The sequence below is a fragment of the Eleutherodactylus coqui genome, chromosome 3, assembly GCF_035609145.1.
Source record: "Eleutherodactylus coqui strain aEleCoq1 chromosome 3, aEleCoq1.hap1, whole genome shotgun sequence".
Lineage (NCBI taxonomy): Eukaryota > Metazoa > Chordata > Amphibia > Anura > Eleutherodactylidae > Eleutherodactylus > Eleutherodactylus coqui.
The window spans coordinates 283,158,066-283,171,653 of NC_089839.1; the positions used below are offsets into that span (position 1 = coordinate 283,158,066).

Genomic DNA, 13,588 nt, shown 5'->3' on the forward strand with positions numbered 1-13,588 from the left:
GCCATGATTTTTTCCCACACTGCCTCACTCATGTATAGGACTCCATTCAAAAGAATGAATTTAATATATATGCAAGATTTATGTGTCTTGCAAACACACAGATCTCACGCATGTGGGCCTTAGGGCTTATTCATATAGGCGTATATCGGCCAGGTTTTCTCGCCCTGGCGATATATGCCCCTCCTCTGATGCATTGGTTTCCAATGCAGAGTGCACAGGGGTGTATCTCTGCAGCGTAAAAGCAACTGGTAAACTCCGTCCCTCTTCTCTTCTCCACCCCTTGCTGCTGTTTGCAATGGACGGGGGGCGGAGCTAAGCAAATTGTTTTACTTATTTTTGTAACAATTTTTTTTGTAATCTATGTCCCCCATGACGTCAAATAAGACCCCTGGGGTCATTCACATGTTTTCTTTTATTGCACACTTTTCCACTGTAGCTTAGGCATCCATGGGAGCCTCAGTTACAAGGCAAACATTCCCCTGTAGTGACAATAGTCACTGGCAGAGGTGATCAGGGTCTGCCAGGACCCTGTAGCTCTGCTATAACAGGGGGCACCCTGCAGTCACGTGATTGCCGGGTCGCATAGTGGAAGTAATACTTTGACTTTCACTTCTTAGTGCATGGCGCTGAATGAGCGCTATGTACTCGGGAAAGGAGAAGGCAGAAGAGGTTAAAAACTGCTTCTCCCTTGTCCTTTGAGTCCGCAGCTATGACTAACAGCTGAGAATCTGACCTTCTCCTGCAATCAAGCAGGAGGCTTTAATCCTGCATCATATGTTTGCTCTCAGCGGGGATTAAAGCCCAGGACTAAGCGCTGTATATTTACCATGCTTGGGCCTTAAGGGATTAAAAGGGTGGGGGCTGAATTTACTATACCTTGGAGGTATATAACTCCAGCCCTCAGAGAGAGCTAAAGCCTTATAATAATGATACGGGCTGTGGGGAGGAGTGGATAACCCACAAAGTATCATGATACGTCATAGGGGTGGGTTTTCTGCTTCACTATTCATGTCCTATGAAGAACGGATAAAGGGTCTGGGGATGTTTAGCTTGCAAAAAAGAAGGCCGAGAGGAGACTTAATAGCTGTCCACAAATATCTGAAGGGCTGTCACAGTGCAGAGGGATCAGCCCTATTCTCATCTGTACAAGGAAAGACTAGAACCAATGGTATGAAACTGAAAGGGAGGAGACACATATTAGATATTAGATAGGGTGATCAATGAGTGGAACAGGTTGCCACGGAAGGTGGTGAGTTCTCCTTCAATGGAAGTCTTCAAACAAAGGCTGGACAAATATCTGTCTGGGATGATTTAGTGATCCTGCACTGAGCAGGGGATTGTACCTGATGACCCTGGAGTCCCTTCCAACTCTACCGTTCTAGGATTTTATGAGTTACTGGCAGTTAAGCAGGTATTGGAACTTTACTGAACAATAACCAAATAAACATATTTACACTCCATTGGAGGGTTTAAATACCTAAATGTTATATACTAACCCTTAGTCATCAGTATAAACAGTTTTCTTAAAGCAACAAGAACCAATTCCCTATTTGCAGCTATCATCTTGTTTTCATTACTCGGTGTCTCACCCTGGCATATACATCAGCTTTACAACTCCTCTTATTGGCAGCTGCAAGGCACCAGACAATTTACATGGATTTGTGGCATAACCATTACAGGTATGTACTATTCTGTAGACCCCGACCCTTCATGCTCAATTGGAGCTGTGGTCTTACTCACAGAATGCTACCATGTCGTAGACAATATCTTACAGAGGTCATCGTGCAATAATAGCGTTTCAATCCCTCCATCACATCCATATATGTGCTGCGTCACCTTAGTAGGTGCCTTGTTGCACCATTACAAATGTCTCATACATCACATTACCCCACAACCATAGAACATTACATTAACCCAACAATTAACCTCAAAGTCCTTGCATAAAGTACAGGCAACATACTTTAAAGATGTTCTGTCATTAGGAAAAAATTTTTTGTACCTACCTATTCCTCCCCAGGCAGTCTTCTTACCGCATCTTCTCCTCCCCGATCTTCGCCTGACTCTTCCAGTCCCCCGGATCACATCACCTCCAGCCAGCCAGATCCTCTACTTCCTGTGATGTAGCGTCCATTCTCGGCATTCTGCTTCCTGCAGGTCAGTCTCGCGGCAATAATATATAAACACTCGTGGCAAGATAGCGTGCATGCACAGTCTCAGCAATGGCCCGGTATAGGATTCGGCATTCCCTGCTAGGCAGTGAATGCTACATCACTAGTGACTGGGTACACTGATCTGCAGGAAGGAGGATGCAGAGAATGGACGCTATATAACATGAAGAAGAAGATCCAGCTGGCTTGCGGTGAGGTGACCCGGGGGACTGCAGAAGCCAGGAGAAGATTGGGGAGGAGAAGATGCAGTAGGAAGACTAACGTGGAGGAATAGGTAAGTACAGATTTTTTTTTCTAATAACAAAAAATCCCTTTAATCCATACACTAGTGTTAGCGCCATTCACAAGTGTCTGCAACACTCACCCTGGCCAAGGATTTAACAAACATGTATATGCATATACTAGCTGATATACCTGGCTTCGCTCGAGTTAATTTGATACAGGTGTTTACGTGTTGTTTGTACAGAAAATTTTATGAAGTCAAGTTTACTTTAGAGTAACCGAGGAATAAAATATGTATACATATAGAGGAGCGTTAGATTCTCCTCAGGCTGCATGTATCGATGTCCCTCTGCAGAATGTGCCACCCCTCCTACTCTCCTCATTTAAGACCTAAAGAATGCTTGTGCCAAATTTCATGCTTGTATGACAGCGGGAAGTTACATTACATAGGGGTGCACTTACTTTTGCAATTAGCATTGAATAATCAAGTTGTGACCCTCTTTCTTTTCCTATTTGGGACCTAAAGAATGCTTACGCCAAATTTCATGCTTGTAAGACGTCAGGAAGTTACATTACATAGGCGTGCACTTACTTTTGCAATTAGTATTGAATAATCGAGTTGTGACTCCTTTACATTTCCTATTTAGAACCTAAAGAATGGTCGTGTCAAATTTCATGTTTGTACGACACCCGGAAGTCACATTACACAGGGGTGCCAATACTTTTGCACTTAGCATTGAATAATCGAGTTGCGACCCCTTTATATTTCCTATTTAGGACCTAAAGAATGGTCCTGCCAAATTTCATGTTTGTGCGACACTGGGAAGTTAGAGAATTAGTGGCCATTCAGCCAGTCAGGGCTTTCACCTTTATGTATATAGATGTCCTGAGATGGGACGGGCTTAAGGACCCTGAAATCAGCAGTATAAGGGCTCCTTCACACGGGCATATTTGCTCATGGAAATTCTGTGTATGCAATAGGCAGAGAACAGATTCCATTGATGTAAATGGGTTCATACACATCTTGCACGCTTGCAAAAAAATAGGACCTGCTCTATTTTGTGCGTATTTGCGCACCAAAGATCCCCATAGGAGCCTACGGGAGGTGTGCAAATGCACACACAATGTGAACACAAATGTGCGATACGCTGCGCAATTTTTTGAACTAGAACACTAGTTCTAGCAACTCATTAAGCTAAATAGCCATTTAAATCTGGGTGTGTTCATCTACTGTACAAAAACGAACATGCCCTGCATGCACAAAAAATATGCCCTTCATAGCGCAAATACCTTGCGCTGCGGCTTGCACAAAAACGTGTATAGGAGCCCTAAATCTCAGTCTCCTGGGCTCTTGTATAACTGGTCATACTCAAAAGAAAAAAGTTGGCATAGCATTCCTTGGAAGTTCTCCATAAAACATGTATTCAAGTGCAGTAATAGCGTACCTCCCGCCTCACTCTACTTATATTGTTAAAAATCAATAAAAACTGCTTGAAAAGGTATGTAATGCACTAAACCACAATATTCTATAATATCTGATCCAGTGACTGTTACATTATGAGGATATAGCTGTAAATCCGACTTGTATGCATCCATTAGACGTTGCTCCCTGCTGATATAGATGTGTATATCTGCAGTTCTCAAGTAGCTTTCTGTAAAAGCTCTTCCTTGCTGGGCGCAATCTATTACTGCCCGACTCCCATTATGAAAAATGTAAATTGCGCAGTTGCATTCAGCTGTATTGAAAGGCATAATAGCCTGCGGTATTCAGCAGAGCAGACCTGTTTGTGTTGTATTTGCCTATAATCGTGATAAAAATCTAATGCACACGCAGGGCCGGTTCACATGCATGTGCGACATACCCCTTCTGTGATTTAAAAGGCTATTTAACCTAATGAGGTCCAGATGTGTCATATTTCCCGTGGAATCTTTCAGCGTATGGTGCAATCATGCAAGTATTGAGTGCGCATTTGTGCACCTCCCATAGACTTCTATGCAGCCTGTATGTTATGTTGTGCTGCTGGGACCTGTAGTACTAGGGGTCTAGCAGCACAGCTCACAGGTGTTGAATGATTGAGCTGGCTGGGTGTGGTGATCTCCTGCTAGCCAATCCCCTGGGTCTTTGCTCACATATAAACCCAGCTCCTGTCAGTGTTTGTCTGGTTTTCAAGGTGTGCAGTCATGTTACTTCAGCTTGCTGTGTGATCTGCGCTCTGTTCTGTCCTGCTGCAGCTTGCTGCGTGATCTGTGTTCTGTTCTGACCTATTGCAGCTTGCTGTGTGATCTGTGCTCTGTTCTGTCCAGTTGCAGCTTGCTGTGTGATCTGTGCTCTGTTCTGTCCTGGTGCAGCTTGTGGTTTGATCTGTGTCTGGTGTCGCTGGACTCCTGGTTAGTGTAGGGACTAGCGGTATAGCCACGAGCCGTGAAGTGGCCCGCTAGCTTTCACGTTTTCAGCAAAATGTCAACTAATACCTAGTATTTATATTCAGCTTTACTACCTGCCACTAGTGGTCGCATTTTGGCTGCTGTATGCTGTGTATTCTGGCTTTGTGTGTCATCTTACTCTGTCCACTTGTCCCTATCACGTGGCCTGTGTATGTGTCATATTCTGGTGGCGTGGTTCCAAGAGCAGCTAGCGCCCAGATCCGAACACCGCTGGGCTGCCCTTTATTGGGGCGATGTCCCCGCTCAGGTAGGGCCATGTCATCCTTTCTGTATCACAGGGCGAGTTTTGTCTGAAACCTGTGTGTATATCTGTTCATTGGTCACGATAATGTGGGCCCCTTGCTTAGTTTGCCCACATGATCGTAACACTGTACATGAACACAGGCAATGATGACGGAGCACCGGAGCCGGACACAGCGGTTTTCAATGAATTTAATGAATGGCCAAGCACTGCCTGTGTTTGGCTGAGTGCTGTGACCAATCACAGACAGCACTCAGCTGTCATTCAATGAATGGCTGAGAGCTGCCTATGATTGGCTGAGCGCTCAGCCAATCAGATACAGCCTTTTCAGCAGGCAGGGATTTTAAATCCCCACTTGCTGAAAGAGCTTCAGAGCAGTGCAGGGAGAAGACAGGCTGGATGTGCCTGAGCCTCCGCAGCTGAGGATAGGTGAGTATAATTTTTTTTTATTTTTAACACATTCTAGGGATGATTTTTCAGGGAAGCGCTTATATTTAAAGCTCTTCCCTGAAAATCCCTGCAGGGCTTGCCAGCAGCCCATTGCTTTCAATGGGAGAACATCACAATACTCTGCTACAGCTGTCACAGCTGTGGCAGGGGATTCTTTACTCCCTGTCAGTGCTGTCACAGTGTTCAGTGACAAGGGGACTCCACGTGGGGATTATTTACATGGCAGCAGCAGAGAAGTGAGTACATATATTTTTTATTTTATTTTTTTTTTTTACACAAACAGGGATGATTTTTCAGGGAAGGGCTTATATTTAAAGCCCTTCCTCGAAAATCACTGCAGGGGTTGCCAGCAGCCCATTGCTTTCAATTGGGCTGCCGGCAGCAGCTGCGGCCCCATTGAAGGCAATAGGCATGGACCTGCATTCACGCGTGTTTGTGCACATACGTGCGTGCATGGTTTTGTGCGCACCTATCTATGGCACACACTTGTGTGAACGCACCCTAATATATGATAAAAAGAGTTCCACCGCTGAATTCTGCACTGTGAAATCACCCAACCTAACCCGCGGCCTGTTCTATTTGCCGCGGGTGTAGTCAATGGAAGCCGTCCGTCATGCTATCTTCCGCTGTAGCACAGCTGAAGATAGCATGAAACCGCTTCCCCGCCTACCGCCGCCGCGTCATATGACGTGGCCGGCTGCGTCATGTGACACTGTGGGCGTGTCATGTGACGTGGCCGGCGTGTCACATAACGCTGCGGCGCATCACGCTGAAGCGTCATGCGGGACGTAGGATGCCGGATCCGCAGGTAAGTATTGGGGTCCCTGGGGGCGCCATGACGGGCTTAGGAAAACAGAAAATTACCTCCAACAAAAAGGAAACAATCAAAAGAAACCAAAATCCTTCAATTTCTTTCATTACAAAATACAGCCTCCAACACCAGCAAATTAAAAATATATTAACCAACTATTGGGGAATCCTAGGGGGGGGGGACCCTTTTTTGGGAGAACATATAGAAGGAACCCCCAGGGTGATCTTTAGAAAGAAATGGTCCCTCAAGTACATTCTGGCCCCTCCTGCCAAAAAAACAAGATTCAAAATGAGCCACTTATAAATAACCACATAATCAAATTGGTGGGGGTATACAGGTGTGGCCTAAACTGGTGTAAGTGCTGCAAAATAATTTATCATGGGAGGAAAACCATTACCCAGGGCCAAGAAAAAGACCCCATTAAGAATAAAGAGTTTTTAAATTGCAGTTCAGATTTTCTTATTTATTTAATTGAATATACGTGCGGCCTACGATTCATAGGCCGAACAACTAATACTCTTCGATGTAGAGTCAACAATCACAGGTTTAATATACTCAAAGGATACACTAAGCATAGTGTATCCAGACATTTACTTGAAAAACATAATTGTGATGTGAGTCACCTAAAAGTTATACCACTAGAACGTATATCATCAAAATCTTTCACCCGCTTGAAAACACGGAGATGTTCTGGATTTTCAGACTCAATACCCTGGTCCCATTTGGTCTGAATAAAATATTAGAAAAAGTTTAGGTAAGACCAACATTTAATAACAACATACCATTTGGAATCTAATTTAAGGTAGCCATTGACAATAATCATGGCGGGACACAGAGAGAACAACTACAGGAGGGTGAGACGATCATATTCGGAAGTGTTTTTTATGACTGTTTATGAATATATGTATATTAATCAATTGACATTGTTTATAATTTTATCTATTTATTAACATATATATGATTATATTTATGCACTAGCGGCACCTATGGATGGTGACATAGAGGAAAACACACATTACAGTGTACCAGACATTTAGGAAGAACTATGACTCCATCATTTACCTGTGATTATTCGGGTTTTATCATCAAACACCAATTTATGGAATTTGATTGTGAATTTTATTGTTAATTGAAATTTTTGGTATTTATATGTCCAACTTAAGTGTATGTGCCAGAAAAGGGCCTGGAACCATCCACTTCCAGTGATTAAACCATATGAGGTGATGAGCCAGTATTCGCTTTCTTTTGCACAGAAATTACAGCTGAAAAATGATAACAATATAAATTACATTTTATATCAATACTAAGCACAAACCATTAACGATTATATATCTTTAGGATCCTAAAAGGTCATTTTAAATACAACACCTAGAAAGAAAGGTTATAAAAGTTTGGCAAATCAACATCTGTGTTCAGTGAGATACTGGGTGTAGTGAATAAGGTTTTCCCTTATGGATTGAAAATTGCATAGAGGAAGCAGAGTGACATCATCACGCCACAATGGACTGCACGTCGTGCGTTCCAAAACCACGGCGATCGACCCGATGCAACATGTATCTCTATTGAATGACAACTTGAAATTAATTTTATTGTGGTTACTATTTCCCTAGTGACCCTCAACCTGCACCCCCATGATTCTGTCCGGTCTGTTGGTTATTAATAAGGCCAGAATGGACCTCCCTCTAGTTGGCTTCTGTACCCATTGGGTAACGTAGTTTTTTTTAATTGTTCTCAAGAACTTATCACCCTTGTGAGATTCGCAATTTTCATCTTCCCATATTATATTCAGATAATTAAAGTCTCCCATAATAATTACTTAATTGCGGTTTGACACCTCTTTTATTTGTCTTATTAATACGTTTTCAGTTACAGACATTACCCCCCCCCTCCCCCTTTCTGGTTCCCATGGTCTCTTCTGAAGAGATTGCACTCCTCTAAGTTCACCACCCAGTCGCATTTATCATCAAGACATGTTTCCGTTATTCCCACTATATCATACTTTTCTTCAGACATTGTCACTTCAAGCTCACCCAGCCTACTAGTGAGACTTCTTGCATTCATTGCCATAGAGTTTATATTTCCATTCCTTAGTCCCGGAACTTTGGTTACACTGTCTTCCCCCCATTTCTCGTGTTGCCCTATACCCAGTCCTAGGTTTAAACACTCCTCCAACCTTCTAGCCTTCTAGCTGTACCCTCCCCATTGAGATGCAGCCCGTCCCTACAATAGAACTTGTAGCCAACCGAAAAGTCATCCCAGTTCTCCAGGAACCCAAATCCCTCCTTCCTACATCAAGCCACTTGTTTACCTCCATAATCTCCCGCTGCCTCCCTGCTGTGGCTCATGGCATAGGTAGTATTTCCAAGAAAACTACCTTGGAGGACTTAGCCCTCAGCTTAGATCCTTGATCCCTGAAATCATTTTTAAGTGTCCTCCATCAACCTCTGACTTTGTCATTGGTGCCAAAGTGCACCATGAAAGCTGGATCCTCACTAGCCCCTCCCAGTAATCTGTCAACCCAATTCGTGATATGTCGAACTTGAGTGCCAGTAAGGCAACACACCTTTGGCAATACCGGTCTTTGTGGCAGAGTGCCCTGTCTCTCCCCCTAATAATTGAGTCCCCCACTACTAGGACCTGTCTAGCCCGCCCTGCGCTCCCCTTCCCCTTCTTGGTCATCTGCCTGACAGTCAGAGGGCATGTCATGCAGCACCAATGCTAACCTTGTAATGGCATCTCCCGCATCTGCCAACTTTGCTACCAACTTGTTGGGGTGTGCCAGTTCAGTGCTAGCCTCCCTGGATCTCTTCCCTCTACCCCTCCTGTCACCCAGCTAGCTACCTGATCATCCTGCTCACTCAAACTACCATCCACCACCGGAGGTACCCCAGCAAGTGTATGCTCAGGGAGCAGCAAACTCCTTTCTATAAGGTCAATGGATCTCAGTGTTGCAAGTTGCTCATTTAGATCCAGGATCTAGGCTTCCAAATGTGTAACACACTCACATCTCATACAGCAGTATGTACCCTTGAACGGCTGGTCAAGAACTGCATCCATGGCACAAGATGTACACTAGACGACATTGTCAAGCATGGAGCACATTCTAGTAGGGATCTACAATTTAACTTTTTAAAAAAGAAACAAAAATCAACTAGATCACACTCCTCATGTGTCCTCCACCCGTTCGTACTCAGTCATAAATTTCTGATACAAAGTGCAGGAGAGAAGGGATAAGGGCTGAAAAGTAAGCCATTGGTCCAGCCTCACTGATGGATCTCCTTTTGAGGCTTAGACTGTACTGTCTATATAAAGTAACGTGTAGAAGTTGCAGAAGATAAACAGTGCAATAAAACCGTATTGCAAAAATCATTGTCACCCCCAAATACATGCATTTAAGTGAACAAAAGTTATGTGCCCCTCCCAAAGGTGTCCATGACCTTCCTTAATGTGGAGAGCATCACTGAATAGGGACTTATGATGATGTCACAAGGGGTGGAGCTCAACAGTGGAGGCTAGGCTATATGCTAGTGCTGAAGGGCCTGTGATGATGTCACCAGGAGCAGAGCTCCAGAGGGTAGAGTGAAGGTCCTGTGATGATGGATTTTTGGGTGAGATCTTATAGCCATAGAAATACTGGAAGTTGTAGTTTTCTCCTCTTATACCTTCTGACTTGCCACTATAACAGCCTGGATGTGCTGGGAGTTATTTTATACTTCCTCTTCTAATATCACATAACAGCATGGGCATGCTGGGGCTTGAAGTCCCCCCTCTTATATTCTTCCCCTGTAATTTCATTTGTTGATCCATTCTGTCCTCGACATGCTAGAAGTTGTAGTTCTTTATTTTGTACAGGGTAGTAACTGGAGGTGGAAAGAGGGGGCAACTGGGACACATGCCCTGGGGCTAGCTAAACTTTCACTACTCTAGACCACCAAAGATATACCCTATTAAGACCCCACTATTCCATCATCACCATCGGTGTGCCCATTAACCCTTTTTCTGCTCTAACCCACCAGAGCTCTGCCTATAAACTTCTTCCATACTTTAGGCCACCAGGAATGTGCCTTTAACTGCCCAAGGTCACCAGGGATGTGCCTACTAACCCTTTCAATGTTTCTGAAACCCATGGTAGGTCTCCTCTACTGTATGTTTACACATGGCAAATACACAGCAGAAAATCCGCAGTGTATTACAGCAGCAGCAAAGTGCATGCATTTTGAGAAATCCGTTTACATGTTTCTAAAAAAAACTGCAGCAATATGGAGCATAGTTGCACATGGATGTTTTTTATTTATTTTCTCTGGCCATTCAAACACCGTGTGATAGCGGAGGAGTTTGAAAGAAACAGCAGGAAGATAGGTCCTGCCCTATCTTTTCTCATCTGTACTACCCTGTTTCCTCCAAAATAAGACCTATCCAGAAAATAAGCCCTACCCCGGTTTTTCAGGGAGGCTTGAAATATAAGCCCTAGCTGCATTACATAAAAAAAAGGAATACTTACCTAGCAGGCGCAGTCTGGGTCCTCCTGCTGCTGTCTGGAGCTCTGCAGTGCCTCCTACAGAAGATCAATTCCTGGTTATGGGATTTATAAATCCCACCTCCAGGAAGCGATGTCCCTGATTGGCTGAACAGCGTTTGAGAACCAATCTATGTAACGCTTGATGAACCAATGCGATGGCTGTGATTCGTTCATCGAGCTCTGCATTGATTGGCTGAGCAGCGGTTGAATAACCAATCATGGCCATCGTGAATTGGCCAATCCATTCCGCGGGTCAGTGCATCAGAGCTCCGGAGAGCAGCCGGAGGGACCTGGACCAAGCCTGCTAAGTAAGTATGATAAGACATCCCCGAAAGTAAGACCTATTGCCTCTTGTGGGTCCCCTTATTTTCAGGTAAACACAATATTAGCAGGCGAGAATACCGATAGTAAAAACAAAACCATTAAAATCAATGGTTTCGTTTTGTCCCGCTATGCGACTGTGATTATCACGGCAGCATAACAGGAATAAAACATGCTTATGTGTTTAAGCCCTTACACGCAGATTTTGACATGGATTTTGGTGCAGATTTTGATGCAGATCCGGATCAAACATGCTACATGTGAATAAAGGGGTTGTCTACTAGTTAAAAAAAAAAAACTGCAGAAGATCTCCAGGTGTTAGAAAATGGAAAAAAAACAGCGCTCACCTCCTCAGCTCCTCAGACTCCCTCTGATCCAGCGCAGATGCTCTGTTGGCTGCCTAATGGTTTTTGCTTACCGGTTGCCAGCAAAAATATGCTATACTAGCATGTGACTACTGCAGCCGATCATTGGCATCAGTGGTCACATGCTGGTCTTATTGCCATCACTGCATGCCATCACAGTTTTTTTTCTTTTCATTTCAGGCCAACTTTGCTGCTGCTTTTTTGAATTACTGGATAACAACTTTATCAGGCAACACCAGAACTTCAAAATCTGTGCCCAGATGCCAATCAGCACTGTATAGTTAGAATATAGGTTACTGAGCCCTCCCCAGGCATTGTTCTGCCCTAAGGGCGCCCACCCACTGGCGTTTGCGATTTTTGTGCGTGAAAAACGCAGCGTTTTCGCGGCGTTTTTTGCCGCGTTTTCGCGGCTTTTCCATTAATTTCCATTGACTTTCATGGGTGCATTAGGAGAAAAATAAGGACACATATGCAACTGACAGTTCCTATGTTAAAAAACGCAACGCAACGCAAAAAAAAACGCCAGTGGACAGGAGTACATTCAATTCTAATTGCTCTTGAGAAAAAACGCAAAGAAAAAAAAATCGCCAGTGGGTGGGCGCCCTTACTTGGTTGCATGCAAGGCCTTCAGAAAGCAGCCAGCAGCAGGTAAAGAAAATTGCTCCAGGGTGATCCAAAAAAGTGCAAGGAACAACTCCTCAGTAAGTCTGTCCGTGTATGCATGTGTATATATGTACCATATTGCTGTTCAGCTCGAGCAGCAGAAGGGTTAGGCACACCCCTAGACATAGTAATGAACATGTAGTAGTATGATATATTGAGATCAGACAGAAATAACTTTTTTTAACTACTCGGGGAAGGTCTATGCCATCCACTCAGAGATCAGAGACAGTTGTGCCTATACCTATGCTGGTATATCATGCCATTCCTGAACTAGCAACCCAATACTTGCTTGAAGTCAGATGCACTGCTCTCTCACAGTGTTGCGCTCTGCAGTTGAAAGTGTTAAAAAATCCCAACCTTTGCAAGAGGTAGAGCTAAAAATGGGCTCATTAATCCTCATAAATGTTTTTTTTATTCTTCCCTCTAAGGCTAAATTCACCCCTGCACTAGGGATTCCGTTATGGGAGCTGGAACCCAGAATATCCTGGATGAACGGAATGATAAACTGCAATGTGTCCTTCATAAGACTGCCAAGTAACTCTTCGGCTACATAGTAACTTAGTAAGTGATCATCAGCACCAAAGAAAGACATAAGTAACAAATTCAGCCATAGTTAAAAGGATACAAAAAAGTAACATTTGAGTTTCAAGTTCTTTCATTTTCCTCAATTGTTTGACTCCAAAGGAAGTTCATTCATCCCAAACTAATACTTACAGTGCTATAGACAGCAGTCTTACCTCAGCCACCACATATAACTGTGCTCGTAGGGGAAAAAACTGTTGGGGTCATCACAGCAATATTTGAAGTCCTTAAATCCACAGCAATATATGGCTCCCAGGTCACTGTCCACCCTCGGACAGTTAAACGCCCCTACCATCACCTTCTCTACTGTGGTGTAACTGGAGCACTCCGCACTCATAGTCTTCCTGGGTGCTTCACCAAGCAAACAACATGAAAAGGCACCAGAAGTCCCAATGGAGAGATTAGAAATTTGTTACCACCATCCCATGGACAAAAAGATGAGTGCCATAGTCCTGAAAAGAAGCATGAGACCCTCACAGCTGCATCTTCAGCATCCCTGCTCTCCTCAGGACCACAAGTGATGCTCCTTATACAGAGGCAGCTCTGATAACTGGCACAAGATGCAACTCTGTCTCCCTCTGGTGGCGATAGGAACATACGCTGAACGCAAGCAGAATAGTTTTTACGCTGATCGCAATACAAAATACTGAAGAGACACTAAAGGATAAAAAAAGAATAAAGACTAGTGCTATGCTAAGCAGAGTTTCAAAAAGTTCAACCTAAGCACAATATACTAGATTTGATTTATCACCAGTGATCCATGTGTAGTACGATTGCATTTTTACAGAACATTTCGGATAT

General features: G+C 43.8%; 1 protein-coding gene across 1 annotated transcript in view; it reads right to left on the minus strand.

Moving 5' to 3' along the window:
• SHISAL2A (shisa like 2A) overlaps positions 1-13,274 on the minus strand; it is a 77,152-nt gene extending 63,878 nt beyond the window's left edge. The window contains exon 1 of the mRNA XM_066594762.1: positions 12,943-13,274. Within this exon, the coding sequence (XP_066450859.1) occupies positions 12,943-13,124 (182 nt within the window). The 5' untranslated portion in view covers positions 13,125-13,274. The remainder of the gene's footprint in view (positions 1-12,942) is intronic.
• Between the last annotated feature and the right edge of the window lie 314 nt (positions 13,275-13,588).